Source organism: Equus caballus, chromosome 6 (assembly GCF_041296265.1).
Source record: "Equus caballus isolate H_3958 breed thoroughbred chromosome 6, TB-T2T, whole genome shotgun sequence".
Taxonomy (NCBI): domain Eukaryota; kingdom Metazoa; phylum Chordata; class Mammalia; order Perissodactyla; family Equidae; genus Equus; species Equus caballus.
Genome location: NC_091689.1, coordinates 46,596,740 through 46,618,264, shown reverse-complemented (window position 1 = coordinate 46,618,264; position 21,525 = coordinate 46,596,740). Strand labels below are relative to the sequence as shown.

General features: G+C 53.7%; 1 protein-coding gene across 3 annotated transcripts in view; it reads left to right on the top strand.

Annotated features, from left to right (window-relative positions):
- VWF (von Willebrand factor) overlaps positions 1-21,525 on the top strand; it is a 184,322-nt gene that overhangs the window by 80,182 nt on the left and 82,615 nt on the right. For all 3 annotated transcript variants that reach the window (XM_070269189.1, XM_023642195.2, NM_001242566.1), the window contains 7 exon segments: positions 2,224-2,360; positions 3,116-3,254; positions 4,389-4,489; positions 8,546-8,741; positions 9,403-9,618; positions 13,482-13,722; positions 19,703-19,797. In XM_070269189.1, the coding sequence (XP_070125290.1) occupies positions 2,224-2,360; positions 3,116-3,254; positions 4,389-4,489; positions 8,546-8,741; positions 9,403-9,618; positions 13,482-13,722; positions 19,703-19,797 (1,125 nt within the window).

Below are 21,525 nucleotides of genomic sequence, written 5' to 3'. Positions count from 1 at the left end.
CACGAGACTGCCTGCACCTCAGATACCAATCACAAGTATTGGGCCCCAGGGTACCCACTTCTCTCTGACTTGGCTACAAGTTGGGGGTTCCCACAATGCCCTCTTTAGGTTGACAGTTTGCTAGAACGGCTCACAGAACTCAGGCAAACACTTTACTCACTATTACGGGTTTATCATCAAGGATATTGTAAAGGATACAAGTGAGCCACCAGATGAAGAGGTCCACGAAGGGTCCTGAGTGCAGGAGCTTCTGTCCCCGTGGAGTCGGGATGTACCACCCTCCTGGGGAGGATGAACCTCACGGTGAACATGTAGATATGTTCACCATCCAGGAAGCTCTCCAAACCCTGTTGTTTAGGGGTTTTTATGGAGGTTTTATTTTGTAGGCGTGATCAATCACTCACTCAATCTCTGGCCGCTCTGCCCCCGCTGGAGGTTGGGGGATGGGGCTGGAAGTGCCAGTCCTCTGGTCATGCCTTTTCTTTCTGGTGAGCACTGCCATCCTGAAGCTATCTGGGGACCCATCAAGAGTGGCTTCATTAGAACGAAAGATACTGTCAGCCAAGAAATTCCAAGGGTTTTAGAAGCTCTGTGTCAGGAATCAGAGACAAAGACCAACTCCATATTTCTTATTATCATGGAAGGTGATGCTAATAGAATGATCTGGGTCCTCCCTACTTCTTCCTAATTTCTTCTGGGCTGAGCATGCTCTCCTGGCCGATGCCATCCTTGAAGGGGTCAGCTGCCCTTGGGACCAAGCAGAGAGACACTCACCATAACCTGGGGCTACTCAGCCCCACCCCCGCCTTCTGACACATGCCAGAGACAGGGCCATGCCTGGATCCAGAGCTATGAGGTCTGGTCTGGCCCCTGACTGTGCCGGCGGTGCTTTTTGGGGCAAGTATGGGCATGAGGTGGGAGGCAGTGGGGGCCTGTGTGGCTTGGCTTTGACGGATGGGAAGCTGGGATCTCCCTGTGGCCTTTGGGGACCCCTGACTGTGTGGCAGGGCCCGGCATCAGGACCTGGAGTTGGGCCTAGGTGGGACTGGCTGTAGGCCCCTTCTGGGGGATTAGAGCTGGGACAAGATGTCTGTGCTGTTTGGAGGTCAGGAGTTGAGTCGGGGCGGAGGGCCCTCTACTTAGAGACAGCCGTGGTGTGTGTACATATTTGTTTTTCTATGGAGTAGAAGGCAAAGATGAGAGGAAATACGTAAAGGGAGGTTGGAAGGGATCCAGATGCCTGTTTCAGCTTCAATGGGTCCATTGTGAGCCCTGGCGATGGGGTTGCCCTGAGCTGGGGTGGGGCTGACGGGGAATCACTGGAGATGTTGGCAGACAGCCCGCCTCATGGGTGCTTCCCAGGATGTGTGAGCTCTGGGCCCAGGTGCATTGGGCCAGCAGTAGGGGGCCTGGGCTGGCGCCTGGGGGAGGATGGAGTGGTGGTTGGGTGAGGGGTGAGTTGAGGGCCCTGGGCAGCTGGGAGACGAAGGGGAGTCCTCACACCCCCACAGATGTGTCAGCCTGGGCTGGGGAGCTGGCCTGGGCGGTGGTGAGATCATGGACAGATGGCCTCTTGGCCCCTCATTGGCCCCAACTGAAGTCACAGCATCGACTTGCCCATGGGGAGGCCTTAGAGCCACCCCTCAGCTGAGGGGGTGAGGATGGGGTTGCAACCTCTTCACTGCCGAGCTCAGAGAGCTCCCTGCCTCACCTCTCCGTCATCATCCCTCTGGGTGCCCTTCTGCCCGCTCGCCTGCAGGGCTCTCCCTGGTGGGCTGCGTCCAGGAACCCCCACAGTGCTGGTGCGGGGCAGGGCTCTCCCTGGACTGAACACTCTGCAAGCTCCTCGCGCCTGACCCCTCGGAGCCAGACCCATGGGAGCAGCCGTGGGGAAGGCTGGGAGCCGAGCGAACCGTGAGCCAGGAGCTGCAGGTTCTGGTCCAGGCTCCACCACCGGCTGGGTGTGGCTCTGGCACATCCCTTAGTTGCCCCGTCAGTAAAATGAGGGTTGAACTGAGTGATCCAGCTCTGACCTCTCACAGTTTGAGGAGTGGCGCCTGACTTGGGGTCCTCCTGTAGCAGACGTTTCTAGACCAGTGTGGGGAAAGGACGTCTGTGGCGTGTTGGTGAGAGGGCCTCAGCTCCTCCATGCGTTCCTCCTTTGCTGCCCCCAGGAGACCTCCTCACCTCCTCCCGTCCTTCCCCCTTTCTGTGTCCCTCCAGGGGAATGTCTCGTCACAGGACAATCCCACTTCAAGAGCTTTGACAACAGATACTTCACCTTCAGTGGGGTCTGCCAGTACCTGCTGGCCCGAGACTGCCAGGACCACTCCTTCTCCATCGTCATAGAGACCGTCCAGGTGAGCTCTGCCGGCCGGCCGAGCAGGAGGCAGCTCGAGGAGCTGGCCGCAGCCAGGGTGAGAGGGAGCTCCCTGGGGCAGCATGGGCAGCTCCTTCCTGCGTAGCAGGGAGGCCCCTTCTTCCAGACTTCAGTTAGCCCTCATTCTTCCGGAAACCCAGCCCATCCTCTATCCCTGGATGAGGTAGAAGGCGTCCTGCCACCCATGATGCACACTCAGGGGCCTCAGCTCCACACCCAGGAGAAGCAGCCCCTTCAGCTCTAGTCTATTGTCCCTATGGCTAAACCTCTGCTGTTTGGAGCTGGGGGTGACCGGGGTGGGGACAAAGAGGGTCTGTCTCCTTAACTGAGCTGCTGAGGTGCACGTGTGCACTCCTTTCCCTGGGGAACGGAGCAACAGGTAGATAGAGAGCACAGGCCCCGAGGATGAAGTCCCTGATTCCCTTTGGAACAAGAAGCACCAGGAACAAGAAGATGAGCTGGAGGCCTGGAGTCCCTTAGAAAAGAGCAGCCCGGGGTGGGAAAGGGGGTGGGAGACACAGGAAGATGGGCAGGGGTGAGGGCCGGGCTCGGGTTCTTTTGGTTGGAACCTCCAGGCGCCCCATTCAGAGGTCCTTCTGTGAGAATGCACTTGTTCTGCGTGAGAGACCAGAGGCCATCTGGGGCTGGGGTCTTTCTCAAGTAAATGGGCGCTGGGCTGGGGTTCTGGGCTGGCTGGGGGTGTGGTGACGTCACTCTGCGGGCCCCTCTTGGCAGTGTGCCGACGACCCCGATGCTGTCTGCACCCGCTCCGTCACCATCCGCCTGCCCAGCCCGCACAACAGCCTCGTGAGGCTGAAGCACGGTGGAGGAGTTGCCATGGATGGCCAGGACGTCCAGATCCCCCTCCTACAAGGTAGGCCCATCCTCCTCCACCAGGCATAGGGCTGGTCCAGCTCACCACCTGTGCCCCCACCCCTCAGCAGTGCCTGTTGCCCACCTCTTCTATGGAATGTGAGGGAGAGCTATCTTTGGAGGGCAGGCTGGGTATCCTTGGCATGCATATCTGTAAGAAAGGAAGGCTTCCTGGAGGAGGAAGACGAGCAGAGGAAGCTGACTGGATGCCTGGGGACTAGGAGGCTGCTCCAGGCGTGAGAGAGAGCCTAGATGGGAAAAGGGAACGAAGACGATTTTCACTTGGCTTGAGCCAAAGGAGTGAGGCAAGGGTTGAGCATGGTGGTTCTGGTTTTACTTTGAGGTGGGAAAGGAGCAGAGGCTGATGCTGAGAGGTTGCAGGGGTGGCTGGTCATAGGTCAGACCAGAGGATGTCACTGGGGCAAAGCCAGGTGACCCTGTGACCTGTGGGAAGGACCTCCCTTTGCCAGGTTGTACCACAGGTTCTGCATAGCATAATCCCCACCTTCACCCTCAAAGTGCCCTTCGAACCCTCCCCTCCTCTTCTCTGGGACCGCCAGGCACCTGTGGCCCGTTATCCTGACATTGCACACTGCAGGTGGACTTGCGCTAGTGAACACACAGCATGTCTGTGTGTGTCTAATGCTGTGTGGGTCTTCCCGTGAGATGATTCCTCCCTCCAGGCAGAAGGCATGCCTCCTACCTCATCTCCAGCGGGGACTGCTGTATTCGGCTTTGCAAACGGCGTTGCTCGGCCGTGAGGACTGAGTAACTCATTCTGGAAGTGATGTGCGATAGCAGTGGGGCTGGAGATGCTGTGGAATCGGGGTTCAGTGGGACACAGATCCCTTGACCTCAGGGCACCAGCCAAGCTAAGGATGCAGGAGCTCTGCCGCCCTCTTGTGGCAGTATGGGGAATGGCAAGCTACAGCAGGGGTAGGGGGCTCCTTCCTGGGGAGCCCTTCCTCCTGAGACCCCCAAAAGCCTCATGGAGGTTCCCATCTGCCCTCTAACTCCTTGCTGTTCAGTGCTGCAGTCCTTTGTGAGATATCCCATTTCTCCCCAGGATATATCTGCCTGCCTACCCTCCCCCTTTCCCCTTCTCAGCCTAAATCCCATGCCTGATGGGTTCCAGGTGACCTCCGCATCCAGCACACGGTGATGGGCTCTGTGCGCCTCAGCTACGGGGAGGACCTGCAGATGGACTGGGATGGCCGTGGGAGGCTGCTGGTGAAGGTAGGTCCCCTCCCCAGCGCCGCCTCCCTGCAGCCGCCCTTACAAAGCGCCCCTTGTGCTCTGGGCAGAGTGGCTGGTGCGGTGGGAGAAGAATTCCTTTCTCCCCAGACCACACGCCCCCAGACTAAGGAACAGGCCCCTCTTGTTTACAGGAAGCTGGTGTTTGCTGTCTGGAAGCCCCTTGTTTGCCTGGGGGTTCTCACTTCTGGGGCTTCCAGATGGGGTGGGTTCCTGCAGGCTGGGATGGTGGCAGACTTGCTGCCCGCTTCCTTGCTGCCACAGGGCCTGGAGCAGGGGGTGTCCCCCGGGATGCCCACTGTGGGTGGCAAGGGAAGAGCCAGATTGGGACTCACAGTGAGACCGGGTGGTGCACCCTGGGGGACAAATCCGCCCTGCTGCCTGTGACAGGGCTGCCACGTCCCTTCCCTGGTTCCCAGGCCTCTGCTGACTGTGGACCACATCCCCTTGCCTCTGTGGCCTGGAGTCACATTTGGATAGCGATCCGTATACTTCACAGGGCTGCCGTACACTTTTTTCCTGTGGAAATTTCCCTGGCAGGTGAGCAGTGCAGACATTATCACTGCCGCTTTATAAACAAAGCATCTGAGGCTCAGGGGGGTGGGGACGTGCCCAGCCCGACACACCTGACTGGCGGCAGAGCCAGGTCAGCTCTCTGCCCGACGTCCTCCCCACTAGACCACGGCCTCTCACTTTTTGGTCTTTGTATGTCTCTGCACTCTTAAAAACGATTGAAAACTCCAGATCTCCTATGAAGATTATACCTACCCATATTTACTAGGTTAGAAATTAAATCAGAGACATCTAAAATATGTATTTATTAATTCATTTTAAAATAACAGTAACAACACACTACCCATTAATATAAACAACATTTTTTCTGAGAATAATTATGTTTCCCAAAACAAAAATAAGTAGTGAGAAGAATACCATTGTTTTACATTTCTGCCAATTTCTTTAATAGCTGGCTTAATAGCAGACAGCTGGAGTCTCACAGCTACTTCTGCCTTCAATCTTTTACAATATTATATGTCATGTAGCTGCTGGAAAATTCCACCGCACACTTGTAAGAGAAGAAGAGGGAAAAAGCCAATAACGTCTTCGTATTATTATGAAAATAGTCTTGGCCTCGCCGACCCCTTGAAGGGGCCTCAGGGACCCACCGCGGGGCCCAAGACCACACTTTGAGAACCACTGCCCGAGATCATCCCTAGGATCGCTGGAGAGTCCCCCTCTCGTGTCCCGGGGTTCACTGGTCCACAGGGTCCTTGGTAGAATCCTGTGATGGGTGTCCCTGATGAGACCCTGGGTTCCTCCATCCTCATGATGTCATGTTCTTTTTCTTGTGTTACAGTCCTTGCCCGAGTTCCAAATAAATGACCTTTTTTCTTTTACAAAAAACAAACATTATGACCTCTAACCGTACAGCATGAAGGTCTTGCAGGTCTTCTTGTCAACCCCTCACGGAGAGCTGGAAATGAGGGCCCATCATTTCAGGAGCAAGAACGTGACTTGCCCCGGGTCTCAGGGTCACACGGTTAGAGTGAGGGCCAGGACTCAGGCCTCCTGATTCCTGTCTGATGTCACCTCCTGCACCCCCGTCTTCGAGGGAGGTGCCCCCATCAGCCATTAGACCCGCGGTTCTCCCCTCAGCTGGCAGCCCGTGCCGCCTCATCCTGGGCGGCCCTTGTCCTCCTCCTCGGGTCCCCCCATCCTTTGTCTCTTCTGAGGAGAGAAGGGGAGACTTCTTCTCGTGGGAATGTGACGTCGGGTTAGCTCTGGGGGCAGGCTTGGTCAGTGTAGCTAACAAGAAGAGGATTTCCTTGGTCACGATTCAGGACACGGTCAGATGACCTCGTGGCCTGTAGGAATGTCCTAATGTTTGGGGGTCTGGGGGGGGGAGGGAGCATTGTGGATGGGGTGAGAGGTGGGGTGTGCGGTCATGCTGGCTCCTGGGGTTTGTGGGGTCTGCCAAGTGGAGGACACCAGCTGGAACCAGGACCCGGGGAGAAGCAGAGCGAGCACATTCACCTGAGAGGAGGCTGGGTGAGGCGCTGCCAGCAGCCTCTGGTCTCCTCCCCGTCCCGGGCGAGGAAGGGACGCCCTGTCCTAGCGGGGCCGGGCGGTCCAGGCAGCGGGGCTCTGCTGGCTGTGATGTGGGCCCAGCTGGGCCTCAGGCAGAGCCGTGTAGAAAAGACCCACTGACAGTCCTCACTTCATCAGAGGTGTCACTGAGCTGAGGCTCATTTCAAATACCAAGTGCGTTCTCCAAGTCCCCATCTCGGGACAAGTAGGGCCCGTGGCCAGCCCCGCCTGGGGTCCGTGGTCCAGCCTTCTAACCCCGGGCAAGCCCACCTGTGAGAGGAGCCAAGGGGATGGAAGAAGATACAGTCTGAGGGGGTGGGGGATGGTGGGCAGTCCTGGGGGTGGATGGGAGGGGACTTGGGGAGCAGGAGCGCACTCAGGGTCTGAGACCGAGGAGGATAGTGAGGGTGCTGAGGTGCGGGTCGGGAGAACAAGGACTCATCACCAACTTTGCTGCTCGGCTCAGGGCTGGCCCACCCTGTTGGCATTGCATTCCAGCTGCGTCCAGAGGCGACCCTCATTCATTCACAAATTTATCCCATCATTTGTTCAACCATTTGTTCCTTCAACACATATTTATTGAGTGTGCAGAGCCACCATCCAGGAGGCTGAGGTCACAACAGTGAAACAAAACAGACAAGGATCCTCGCCTCAATTAGTGTAAATTCTAATGAGGGGAGACAGACAATAAACAAGGCCAACAAGTGAATTATATCGCGTATGAGAAGATGATAAATCCTGGCCAGATGAACAAAGCAGAGAAGGGACAGGAAATGCCGGGTGGGGAGGATTTACTTTTGAAATGAGGGGTGGGGGGCGGGGGGGGGCGGGTCAGGGCAGGCCTGGCGCTTGATGTGGCAGCACTTGACATTTGTAAAGCAAACAGGGAAGTGGGGCTCCATCCTCTGTCTTTCAGTGATATTTCCTTGGGTACACTTTACATAGGTCCAGAACCTTCCACTAGATTGTTCATCCTGCATCCTGCAAAATCAGAGCTGGAAGCGGGAAGGGGCTCCGGAGATGACCATACGGAGCCCAGGCCCAGCCTGGGGAGGTCTGAGAACACTGGGGTCATGCAGCCTCGTTCATTACACACAGAACAGGTGTCAGGGCTCGGGGGTCGCAGCCCCTGCTCCATCTTTGAATCAGGGCCCTCTCAGCAGAACCAGCAGATGCTGGTGCTGTAGAGTGTGAAAGGCAGGCTCTGTTCAACAAGTCGTCCCTGAACGTGCACTTTGGGCTCAGAAGGATGGAGAACAAGCCATGTACCAGTGGCCTGGAGTTTGGCCCCTGTACCCCTCCTGGTTGCAAGAGCAGGCTGCCCCAGAGTCCTCACTGACCCCCGCCTCCTCCAATCACAGCCCCTAGAGTCCTTGTTGGCTGGTGGCCTTTTCTCTTCAATGATGCTCAGTTAAATTCAGACAGTTAGGAAGGCGTTATTCTTTGTCACCAAATGTGAGCCCTGAGAGGACTTGCACCCTAACGGACTCAGCCTGCCTTGCCCGAGTGTGCGACCGATGTGAGTGTTCAGTAAAGGGATGCGGACTTTGCACTTGGTTCCCATGGGTGTCTGGGCCCGTTGGCTTGGGTCTCTCCTCTGACAGGCGAGGGTTGCACAGCACACTGGACGGGGCCACGACATCTGTGACCTTAGGCAAGTCACGTTCCCTCTCTGGGACTCAGTGTCTCCATCTCTGAGCGACTGGATGATTCCTGAAATCCCTTCCCACATGACAGGTCTCTGACTGATTTAAGAGCAGGGAGGTTGCTGGCGGCAAACTGATAGGCAGTTAGCTTCTTTCCTCTTCTGCAGCCTGGGGCTTAGCTACGATTTATTAAATTCATATCTATTTGTCACCCAGGGAGCTTTTTTGATTAAAACCGTCTCATTAGTGAAAGGAAACACTTGCTGCTTGGCGGCAGCTGCTCCAAGGTGCTCTCCCCTCCCCGCAGCTGTCCCCCCTCTACGCCGGGAAGACCTGCGGCCTGTGCGGGAACTACAACGGCAACAAGGGCGACGACTTCCTCACGCCCGCGGGCCTGGTGGAGGCCCTGGTGGAGGCCTTCGGGAACTCCTGGAAGCTGCGCGCGGACTGCGAAGACCTGCAGAAACAGCACAGCGATCCGTGCAGCCTCAACCCACGCCTGAGTATGTGCCCCTGGGGGAAGGGGAGCTCCGCGGAGCCCCCCTCGTTCCAGCGCCTTCCAGGGGACAGTGCACCCACCGGGGGTGGTGGTGGTGGTGGTGGTGGGGTCTTTGTTACTACCATCAGCATTTGATTATCTGCACCTGGATCCTTTATCCTTCAAAGTCCCTTTGTTGAACCCCTTCCGTGGGCCAAACCCTGGGAACGGAAAGAGTGGTACAGAGTTCCTGCCCCTGGACGTTCTCCGTCTGACGGAGCAGCAGGCCCGCAAATTCAGAATTAGATTATCCTAAGATGAATGCACCGGAGGTGGCCATGTGCAGATTTATCTGCGGCAACATTTCAGTGCTACATTGACTTATCCCTCTTACCCAACTCATCATGGAGCGATTTCTCCCTTCTGTGGGTGCGTGTGTGCCCTGGAAATGCAGTTTCTTACATATTTAAGCCAAACGTCGTTAGGAAAGTATATCGGCTGGGGAAGAAAATCGCAATGATTCCCGGAGCCGAGAGAAGTTGTTTTGGCAGCACCTGCTGCCGAGGGGGAAGGTGGGCCGAGGATTTCCCGAGGATTTCCGGGCGCGTCTGTAGCTGCCCCCGGGGTGCGGCCCCGAGACCGGCAGCAGGGCCGTGGCCATGCCGCTCGCTCCTCTCTCTCTCCAGGCAGGTTCGCGGAGGAGGCGTGCGCCCTCCTGACGTCCCCCACGTTCGAGGCCTGCCACGGCGCCGTGGGCCCCGGGCCCTACCTGCGCAACTGCCGCTACGACGTCTGCTCCTGCTCCGACGGCAGGGACTGCCTGTGCGGCGCGGTCGCCAACTATGCCGCCGCCTGCGCCCGCAAGGGCGTGCACATCGGCTGGCGGGAGCCGGGCTTCTGTGGTGGGTGCCCCCTCCCTCCCGGCCTCCAGCTTTCCACGCAACCCCGCCTAGTCCCCGCGGCTGCCCCGCGCGCTCTGCGCTCGCCTCCTTTTCAAAGCCCTGTCTACATCGTGGTCTTCATAAATGGGCCAGGGTCATTTGACAAGCATGAGTTGCGGGAACATTTCATTTGCAGCCACTTCCTCCTCTCATCCCCCAGCAGGACACGGTGGCGGGGACTGGCTCTCCCATAGGAGAGTCTGGCTGCTCTGGCCCGTTCCAGGAGGGACGCTGGAGCCCTACCTGGAGGCCTAGAACCTTGGCGTCCCTGCCAAGAGATTTCCTGTGGCTGCTGCCACCTAGTGTTGGAGCCATGCACGGCCAGGTTGAGCGAGTGGGCCCCAGGTGCCCGCGTCCCTGGAGGGTCTGATGACAGCAATGGGAAAGGCACGGACCAATCCTTTGCTGACAACTTCAGGCACACCGCTGGTGGACTCCTGGCCCAAATCTCGGGCATTGTATCCAGTTATATAAGGTCGAATGACATCATTGTCCCCGGCTGACTTTGGGGCCTCCCTCTGCACTGTTGGGTCCCTGGCACCAGAACTGCTATCTGCCCCACACTCTCGTCCTGGAGCGGCTGGGCTGTGTTCACCATGCTGTTGTTGCTCCGGCCACATTTGCTGAACACCCAGAGTGTTTGGGCATTGGCGGTGCTGGAGAGCCTGCCCTCCCTTCTGAGGCAGCGCTGGAAGCTGCCTCCCTCCTGGGAGCCTCTCCCGGAGCACAAGGATAATGAGATCAAGGCAGGGGCAACCCAGGAAGGCTTTCCAGAGGTGGTGTACTTGACCAGGGTTTGAAAAGGTGCTTTCTTGTCAGGAAAGAGTTGTTTCCAGTGGTGAATCGTAGCAGTGACACGTAGAAGTGAGGAAGGCATCCGTCGAGGATAAGGTGTAGTGGGCGTTTTGATTTTTAGGGTGAAGTAGATGTGTTTGGAGTCTAATGTCAGTGGTCCTGACAAAGGCAGGAAAATAGGAGCTACGTGAAACAGTGAAAGGACTTAATATCATGTATGTGACGTGAGCTTGAGGTATGGGGCTCCAGAAGTGTCACTATTTGGGGTCCAATGAGCCAACTCATGTTTCGAGTCTCAGCAGTCATGTAAAAAAGAGAAGCCGAGACAAAAGTCAGGACGAAAGGGAGCAGGCATCTAGCTACATGCACTGGCCCTGTCCCTCTAGCTCTGGGATGTCAGAGAGTCCAAGGCTAGTGGCTGGAAGGACTGAGTCTGAGGCCTTGCTGGCCGCTTGCCTGTGACTTCCCAGCTGTGTGACCTGAGCCCCTTGCCTCGCCCTGCAAACCCTGGTTTCATCCTCCGCGTTTGCTGTTTAGAAGTCCGGGCACGCGGGGTGGGGTAGCTGGCGTCCCATCGTTGACATGCTTCAGTTGTCCACCCGTGTTAGAAACTACACATTATCGGTGTGCTGCGGCATCTGAAGGGTTTCCTAATTTAGGATGCTCTCCCGGAAGGCTGAGGGTCTGCTCTAAGATTCTTTAATCTCTCAAGAGCAGCTGCTCTTAACTTCCCCTGAGAATGGGGCCAGAGGGAATGGGCTGACACTATAAGAGAGGGGCCTGAGGTTCCAGTGGAGTTTCCTGACTTCTGGGCCTTTCTGATCAGCTGGAAGTGTGGGGCCTAGGGAGGGAGCTGTCCCCGGAGACTGAAGGACAAGAGAGAAATGTCTCTACGGGTTTATGTGGAGGTGAACCAGAGGAAAGGAGGGCCAGGTGGCCTTGGGTTGCTCCTCTGAGCCCCAGGAGGGTGGGCAGGACTCCAGGGCTCCTGCCTCCCCCCTTTCCCAGCTTAGGAGCTCAGGCTCAGCTTTCTCCTGGACCCGTACCTCACTTTCCCTTCCTGAGAAATGCACAGAGCTCCCTACACCACTGACTCTGTCCATAAGAAGAGGTCACACCAATTGGGGACACTCGTTGAGCAAGGACTGATCACGTGGCCGCTTTGTGGTATGCTGTGAGGAGATTTGGGAGAAGCACACATACATTTTTTTTCTTTGTAAATTGGTTATGTTTCCTTTGGGAAGACAAGACTGTGGGATCCTTGAAGGCAGGGACCAAGTCTCCCCATCTCTGCATCCTTGAGCCCAGCACAGCCCCCCCACACAGTGGGCACAGGATAAACATCTGTTAAATGGAGAGGTGCATTACTTCTGGGGAAGAAGGCCAAAGGAGAAATCTAATACGGCTCCAAGCCAGCTCTGGAGACAGTCAGAGGAAAACAAAGCTCTCAGCTCGAGCTGCTCCTTAATGGGTGAAATGTGCCCTTATCATGTAGGTTCAATGGATTGAAAGGGATTGCCATCTTTATTGCCCAGCATGCCCTCTCTCAATATTTATCCAGGGCCCTACCTCTCTGCTGGTTCAGAGAAAAATCTGTGTCTCGTGTGGTTAGGGAGCCCCTCCCTTTTCAGCTACCCCCCAAATACCAAGCCCAGAGCAGTTGCTCTCTAGAGGCCCCCACCCCATTTCTGAGGTTTGTGGGCATGGCTTCCTTTTACAGCTTCTGTAGACCCTCTGCAGTGGGTTTCTGCCATAGAAACGGGTTCTAACAGAGAGGGGATGGATTCGGATGGTCCTAGGAGGGGTGTCCCCAGAGTGAGGTTCTCATTTCTTGGACAACAGCTGATCAGCAACGGGAAAGTATTTGGAAGGGATAAAGTGCTCCCCACACCCCAGTAAAGAATTCCGTTGTCAGGGTGCTCGTGAGACTCCTGTTAGCTGGAAATAGGGTATGTGTCAGCCAGAATCCAGGAGTGCCCGCTCTTCTCAGGCCTAGACCTCCTCTGGAATAACCCTCCCACCTGCAGCCTGCTGACCGGGGCTGTGTTTCCCCCGTCATCATAATGGTAATAATAGCAGTAAACATCTACCCTATGCCAGGCATTACTCTAAACGTGTTAGGTTAGTGAGCTACAACCCGGGTGGATATTATCATCTTATTCCTGTGAGGGAGCTGCTCAGGCTCACATAGCAGAGGTCAATGGTGGGACTGGGGCTCGAACCACGACTTGGGGACACAGAGCCCATTCTCGTACTGCATTGTCACTTCGCTGTGCTTCCTCTTGGCTTCTGTCTGTTGTGCTATTTCACAGTGGGGGGCCAGGGAGAGTGAAGGCTGCGGGTACATGGGTGCTGCCCACTCTGCTGGGGCAGATACAAGAGTGCCCCTGCCCTCATCCTGGCGTGTCTTAGACTGGAATGTCCTCAAAGGCATGCCTGATCCTTTTTAGAACATAACAGTTAGAAGCATGAGCTCTTGGGTCACAGAGAGCTGGGTTCAAATCCCGCCTCTGCTTCTTCCTGGGAGGCATGACCCAGATGAGTCACTTAGCTTAGGTTTCAGTTTTCTTACCCGTGGAAAGGGGTTAAAGAGTTCTAACTCCCTGGGAGAGGAGTAAGAGGCATAAACCTGTGTGAAGAGTAGGGTATACAGTAGGTATTCAATAAAGAGTGGCCATGATTGTTACTAACATCACGGGTGAAATGTGCTTGCCTGTCACTCCCAGCTCTTTTTAATATCCTCAGCTTCGCTGCCCACCAGGCTTTCTACTATGTCCTAGGCTCTGAGACTCCAGAGGCGACTGAGCATGATCCCTCTGGTTAAGCAGAGGGAGCCTGAGCCTCCTTCATTGTAATATATATTTGTGCATGTAAAAATACAGTTTGCTCATAGTGGGAAAGGAAGGCAGCGAACATACAGATATAATAGGGGTCACAGCTGCAAGGGGTGGTGGCCCAAGACCTAGAGCCACAGTCCTTGTCCTCTTAATGTTTCCACTGAAGCCTTCTTTCCCCACCCCCTCTTCCAGCGCTGAGCTGCCCACAGGGCCAGGTGTACCTGCAGTGTGGGACCCCGTGCAACAGGACCTGCCACTCCCTCTCTCACCCGGATGAGGAATGCGACGAGGTCTGCCTTGAGGGCTGCTTCTGCCCGCCAGGGCTCTACCTGGATGAGAGGGGGGACTGCGTGCCCAAGGCCCAGTGCCCCTGCTACTACGATGGCGAGATCTTCCAGCCCGAAGACATCTTCTCAGACCATCACACCATGTGGTAAGTACCAGCAGCAGGGCCAGGGAAAGGAGGACGGCCCTCCAAGTCCTTTGTTTCACTGATGGGTAAACTGAGGCCCGAGCAAGGGAGTGACTTGGCCGGATTTGCACAGCAAGTGAGAAGCAGAGCTGGGACCTCACCCATGTCTTCCGTCTTCCTTACTGTGCAGGGAACTAGAACTCCAGGCTGGCAGTAGGAATTCTTGCGGTTTATTGCCAGTGTCACGTGGGAGCCCCGTTTCCCTGCCCCAGGTCTCAGTCTTCCTTTCCTAGGACAGGAAATGGGAGCTCTCCCTGTCCCCCTCCCCTTCAGCCTCCTGTCAGTGTTCTCAGGCTAAAGCATTTGAGCCAGAAGAAAATCTAACGAGTGGCATTGCCTCCGTGTACATTGCTGTCCCAACTTGCTTCATGCTCTCCCTGAAGTAGCTGCCGGTCATGCCTGCTTCTTGCAGCCCTTTGCCCAGGCCCTCTGTCACGGTCAGTTTACGCAGGGCTTTCATGGTCTCAGAAGAAATTTGAAACGGAACTTTTGTTGGGCAAACACCTCCTTGGCACCGGCTGTGTCCTGGATGCTGGGCTAGAGATCGGTGATCTAAAGATGAACCAGACAGTTTGGGCCCCAAAGAGGCTGACAGTCTGCTAGGGAGAGCAGTTACAATGTCCTGATTATGGAAAATTTCAAACAGACATAAAAGAGAGAGAATAGTGTAAGGAGCCCTAAGGAGTCCGTCCCCAGCTGCAACGATTATGAGCACTTTGCCATTCCTCTTTTATCTATTCTCTCCTCCCCCTTTTGTCTGAAAGAGTTTAAAGAAAGCCTTGGATTTTATATCATTTCATCTGAAAATACTTCAGTATGTATTTCTAACTGATAAGCACTTAAAAAAACCTAATCATAACACCATTACTAACCTAAACGTTAACGATAATTCCTAAATAATGTCTAACATTCAATCCATGTTCACTTTTTCCTGATAGTCTCAAAACATCTTTTTATAATCGGTTTGTTCAAATCCAGATTGAAACAAGGTCTGCACCTTGCATTTGGCATGGAGCTGTTTCTCATCCCTCCAGTGAGGTTAATTTACAGCCCTTCCCCACCTCATGCTCCCAAAGCAGGTTGTTTACGCTGTACTAAAACATTTATGGCTATCGTACTTGCGTTTCCCCTCTAGATTGCAACCTCCCCAAGAGCAGAGACTGTATCTTAGGTCCCCATCCCAGCACCTGACAGTTCTGGCAAAAAGTGGGTACAATAAATGGTTACTGAGATGAAGTAACTGTAACATTTGGTAGACTCACCATATCAGAGAGGGAAAAACCCCACTCATTCAGAGCAGGGGAGGATGGCTTCCGTTTGGAGCGGACTCAGTGCAGGGGGCAGCTTTGACTTTGAGGAGGATTCTGACAGCTGGAGTGGGGCGGGATGATGAGAGGAGGGCTTTTTGGGTGGAGTCCAGGTCCAGGGACTGAAACGCACAAGGGGTACTCAACAGTCACCAAGGGAAGTCCTCTGCGGGGAACATGTGTTGTATGGAGGAAAGAAAGGTTGGAGGGAAGTTGGGATCAGGCTCGGAGGTGTCTGAAAGACAGCGTGAGGACCGACGCTTGAGCAGTAGGCAGTGGGGACCTTGGGATGTTCGGGCAGAGAGGAAGTGGGGTCAAAGTGTAGATTTAGGGAGTGGGTTCTGGAAGCTGCATGAGAACAGGCTGGGAGATCAGTGGTGGGAAGATGTTGATGCAGTCTGGTCTAAAGGTGGTAAGGCCCTGGGCCGAGTAATGGCAGCGAAAATGGAGAGGGAGACAGAAGCTCGAGACGCTGAAGAAGTAAACATGCTGGGGACGAGGTTTGTTGAAGATGGCCCGAGGGATCTGAACGTGAATGCTTGGGAGGACAGTGAGGCTGCGAACAGCAAGAGGGCTCTGTGTGGGCAGAGGGAAGACAATGAGTTTGGCTTTGGCCTGGATGACTTTGAGTTACCAAAAGGGCATCTTGGTGAATGAACGGAACCAATAGCTGGCATTTTGGGTTTGGAACTTGAGTGAGAGGTTGAGGCTGGAGAAAAAGGTTTGAGTGGCAGCGACAGTTACAGTCGTGGGAAAGCTACACTTGCTAGGGGGAGCGGACCGAAGAGCAGAAGAGAGATCTGAGTCCAGACTTTGGGGGAACGTTCAGAGGGCGAGGGGAGGAGAAGGAGGATCCCATGAGACAGGCCAAAGAAAAAAGGCCAGCGAAAACATCAGAACCAGGACGGTGCCATATCATGGAAGTTGAGGGGACAGGGAGTAATGACGTCTTCTCTTGCTTTGAGCACTGGGCCTCAGCCCAGTAGTTGCTTTATTAGTTTGCTGGCTACAGTTTTCAAAATGTTTCTCTCTGGGACCTTAAAACAACGCTGATAGGCGCCCAGGGCTTGCTTTTTCAGTAAGGAATTTGAGGCTTAGAGAGACCATCACTTTCCCAAATCATCCAGCAAGTGACTAGAACCCAGGGATTCTTGAACCCTTCATATTACATGGAGAATAGCCTGTTGAATTTGGCGATCAGAAGGTCATAGTGGCCCCTATGTTTCAGCAGTATGATGAGGAAAGAAGCCAGAGGGTAGGGGCCTGGGGTGACTTGGAGGGCAGCAAGTGTTGTGGTTACTTGACCATATCAGAGGCAGAAGGAAGGTAAGAGATGGCGTGTGGAAGCTCCTGGGTGAACGCAGCCTTGGCTTCAGGCTGTTTTCAGGGTTTGCACATCAGTGACCTCTCCATGACCTCCTCCCCTTCCTGGTCTCCCCGTCAGGCACCAGGGCTGAAAGCTATTGACTGTCCTGTCTCTCCACTTCATTTAGAAAATTGGATTTCATTTAGAAAATTGGAGAATATGAGCCTGAGAGAACTCTGTGGCTGTTTATTTTTATTCTATTCCTTAGCCAATACACTGAAGAATGAGTCCGGCTGGAGCAAATGCTAGTGATGCCCGTGAAAATGTGGTGGGAGGGGTGGTACAAACACACATGGCCTGGGAGTTGCTTCAGATCATTCGCGTGGTCCTTCAAACAGCCCAGTGGAGGGCTCACTCTGTCCTGGACCAGGCTGTGTGCCAGGAGCTGGTTTTTAACTCATGTGTAAGGTTTTTCGTTTTTAAGTAAAACTAAGCTTTTATGTCATGTCCAAATGACAGACAGAGCATGACATTTGGGGGAGGATATTTTTTAACCGAGAGTTAGTTAAAAACCAGAAGGCGCAATTTCTGCATATGCCCAAGGAGGAAGGGCTGATTTTCTTGTTCATTCAACAAATTTTGATTGAACAGCAGCAATATTAAAAATGTTCGAAATCATTATGATCGGAGAAGTACAAATTAAAACAATGAGTATTACTTCATATCTATTAGACTGGGAAAATAAGAACCCTGGATAATGCCAAGTGTTGGCCGGGCTGTGGGACATGGGACCCTGAACTGCTAGTGATAGGACATAGGTTTGTTCAGATCCCAGTCTCTTTTCAAAATATAAGTCTGACTGTGTCACATTTCTGCCTGGCATCCTTCAATACCTTCCCCTCAACAGGCCTCAGGATAAAGATCGAATCCTGAACAGCCTCCCAGGCTCCATGTGGTCTGACCCCTGCCTACCTCTCCTCTCTCCAGCATCCTGGCCTTCTTTTAATCTTGAAGGTACATTGCTCCCTTCAGACGCAAGGTCAGTTGCACCTGGGAGAGCAATTGGCACAGGGTATGCAAATTAGATATCCACACCTGATATGATTCCCACAGTTCTGCTTCTGGCCATATATACTAAAGAAGTTCTCACACAGGTTCTTAAGGGCACAGCCTTGTTTGTGGTGGTGAAGAGTAAGTGACCACCTGTGTCCATCACTGGCAGGTGAAGAGGTAAGATGTAGTGGATGCACACTGCTCAGTACGAACACGTGCAGCCTTAGAAGCACCAGACAAATAGGACATGTATTAACAGGGATGAATCTTAAACACCTGGTGCTGAATCAAGAAAGTAAAACACAGTGTGATATATAAGCTAATACCATTTATATACATTAAACATGCATGCATGCCAAACAATCACGTATTTTATAAGAATATACACAGTCAGCTATGTATTAAACAGAATAAAATTGTATTAGTTATCTATTGCTGCAATAAAAATTGCCCCCAAATTTAGCAGTTTAAAACAACAAACGTTTAATATCTCACACAGTTTCTAAAGGTCAGGATTCAGGAGCAGCCTAGCTGGGTGGTTTTGGCTCAGGTTCTCTCAAAGGTCTCAGGCAAGCTGCTGGCCAGGGCTGCAGTCATCGGGAGACTTGACTGGGATGGACGGTCCGTTCCCAGCTCATGCACGTGGCTGTTGGCGGGAGGCTTTGGTTCCTCACCACGTGGACCTTTCCATGGGGCTGCTCATCATGTGGTTTCCCCAGAGTGAGTAACCCAAGAGAGGGCACAAGATGGAAGCCGCAGTCTTTTATGACCTAATCTTAAGTGACATATGGTATGTCACTGTTGCCATGTACTGTTGGTCACGCAGACTACACTTGGTACAATGTGGGAGATTCCACAGGGGTGTGAACCAGGATGTAGGGATCACTGGGGGCCACTGAGGAGACCAGATAGCATAAAAATAGCTGCCCCTGTTAGGGTGGGGGATTGGGATTGGAGGAGAGGCGTCAAAGAAAATGCAAAGCCTTTTGTTGGATGCTGGGGATATAATGGTGATCAGGAGCAGTCGTGGCTTCTGACCCCTTCAGTCTTATAGGCCAGTGACAGAGAGAGAGAGGTTCATCAAACAATAGTAGTGTAAAGTTACAAGTGTGGTAGGAAGAGAAATACATGGTCTACGAAAGCTTCAAATGGGATGGGGACACAGGTTAAGTGTGTGTGTGTGTCGCGGGGTGTGTGTGTGTGTGTGTGTGGTGGGCAGAAGTGACGTTAGATCAGCGGGACCAGTGTGTGCAAAAGCCCTTGAGTTTGAAGGGAGCAGCCACCTTTAAAATCAGCAGCAGGCCGGGGGATGGAGGGGAGAGGTCGGCAGGGTCAGCTCAGTGGGGCTGGGAGGCCTGGTGGAGGTTTGCTCTTTGTCCTAAGGCCTATTGAGGGGGCTCTTGAAGGATTCCCAGCTGGGATGTGATGGAATCAGGCTCAGGTTTTGAAAGGGTGCTTCGTTAAGAGGAGTGTGTTTGGAGAGAGGCAGGAAGGGGTGCAGGGACAGTTGTGAGGCTTTTGCGTCAGCCAGGTGAGAGGTGAAAGTGGCTTGTGGCAGTGGAGAGACAGAAGTGGGTGTGAATTCCAGAGACATTTCGGAAACAAAGTCCAAGGGCTTGGTGATGGATCATATAGAGGGGGTGGGGAGAGGGCCATGTCAGGGCTGGTCCCTGGGTTTCTGGTTTGTGAAACTAGGTGGATGTGGTATCATGCAATGAATCCCAGCCCTGGTGGAGGACTGGCCTTGGTGGGGGTCTGAGCTCGGTTTCGGACACACTTCCTTTGAAGTGTCTTTGAGACACCAAAGGAGGCTATCATGTAGGCACTGGAATATGTGGATCTGGGGTTCAAGGGAGAGATCCGAGCTGCTGACGTAAATTTGTGTCATCTCCGTAATTGTGGCTGGAAGAGTGAATGACACATCGTATGAATAGAAGAGAGAGTGTGGCTGGAGTCAGCAGAGGAGGGGTGAGCTACAGTGAACCTGAGAAGGAACACCCAGGAGAGTAGGAGGCAAGCCAGGAGAGAATTTTTTTCTTCTTCTAGAAGAATGAAGAAGTCAACAGTGATGAATGCTGTTGGAGGGGATCAAGTGAGAAAAGAACTGGAGACACTTCCACTGGGTTTAGTGATATGGAGGTCATTGGTGGCCTTAGCAAGCTGTGTGTGGCCCTGGGAGCCCACGTGGAGAGGGCGGAGGAGTGGGAGGCCAGGGAATGGAGATGGCAGGTGTGGCTGCTCTCCTGAAGTCGGGCGGTGATTTTTCTCTCTGCAGCTATTGTGAGGATGGCTTCATGCACTGTTCCACCAGCGGGGCCCCAGGAAGCCTGTTGCCGGATGCGGTCCTCAGCAGTCCCCTGTCTCATCGCAGTGAGTACTGTCTCCCGGAAGGGCTCCTCATCCCCTACCCAGACCGCGCCCCATGGGGTCGGGGAGAGAGCTGGCTGCTCTGTCTGATGTGTGTGTGCATCGGGCACGTGTTGGGACTGCACAGTTTCCGTGTCCGGTGAGTGACTTTCAAGCCTAGACATGCCTTTGCATGTGTACGTCCACATTACTGAGGCAGGAAGAAGCTTGTTTTGTGATGGGGAAAGACTGCAGGACAGATTCGGTGAGACCCGTATTTTGTCCACGGTGACCTTAACCCAGTGAGCAGCCGTGAGTGAGTTGGTCGCCTTGATCGTGGTGAAAATGGCCCTCCTTCAGTGGCCTCTTTTGACCTAGGGACGTGCTGACCAGGACCCCTCTTGAGAAAGCTTCTCAGATGGATTTGAAACGAGGGAGTTTGGACCCCTTGCTCTCTGTTTGAAGGTCCTAACAGTTACTGTACTGTTTAAGGACAAGGCACAGAAGGGAGAAGGGGACCCGGTGCTAGTGGGACCATATTCACAATTATGGATCAGGGGCATTATTGGCTTCCAGAAGGGTCTATCATCCTTGGTTGGGAAGGACTCTCCTAGTAGAAGGGAGAGGGACTTTGGGCAGACACATGGGAAATTTTCAACCTCCAGCTTGGCCTCCTCTCTCTTTGCCTCTCACTTTCCTCAAGACGCCCTTTTTCCAAGTGCCCCACCTCCCTGCCAGGAGTTTGCTCTTCAGCTCGTCCTGGGAGAGAAGTCTGGCTCCCCTGAGGGCCTGACTGGGGAGCATCTCAGCCTAGGGCTGGGGCAAGTTCCCGATCATGTCGGGGCTCACGAGGTGAAATCGGAACTCGTGACCTTGTGTTGTTCTGTTTGGGCTGCTGCAACAAAACCCCACAGACTGGGCGGCTTATAAACAACGGACGTTTATTTCTCACAGCTCTGGAGGCTGGAAGTCTGAGGCCGGGGGCCAGCAAGGTTGGGTGGGGTCCTTCTTCTGAGTCGCAGACTTCTTGTGTCCTCACGTGGTGGAAGGAGCCAGGGGGCTCTGTGAGGTCTCTTGTGAAAGCACTAATCCACTCATGAGGGCTCCAGCCTCGTGACCTAATCACCCCCAAAGACCCCACCTGCTAGTACTATCACCTTTGGGGGTTAGGGTTTCAACATATGAATTTTGGGGGGACGAAAACATTCAGACCATAGCAGACCTCAAGGTCACTAAATCCTTCTGCCTCTTTCTTTTTCTGGCTCTCTCCCGTCTATAGCATTTTCCCACGCCCCCACCCCTCTCTGTTGCATTCTTCCTCTTAGATCTGTTTGTGCTTCTTCTTGCTCAAAGTCCTCTAACCTAGTCGCTGGAAAGTGTCATCTTTTTTGAAGTCAGAAAAATCCTAGAATTTCGTGTGATTTGGAAAAGCCATTTAGCCTCTTAGGGTGTCAGTTTTCTAACAAAAGTTTCCATATAAAAATAAGGCTGAAAATTCCAGCTTTCTAGTCCACAGGAGACAGTAAGCTCTCTATATACTAAGATAGAAATGCTACTGGGTGCATCAGGGTGTTTGAAAGAAAGATGCTCTATCACCCATCGGCTGTCATCATTTATTCAGTCAGCTGTTGACATCTACTAAGTGTCAGGAAATATGAAATATCAATGAACAGAGCGGACAAAACCCCTGCCTTCATGGGGCATACATTCCGGTGGGTGGGGCCCGGTGGTGTGGGCAATCAACAAATAAGT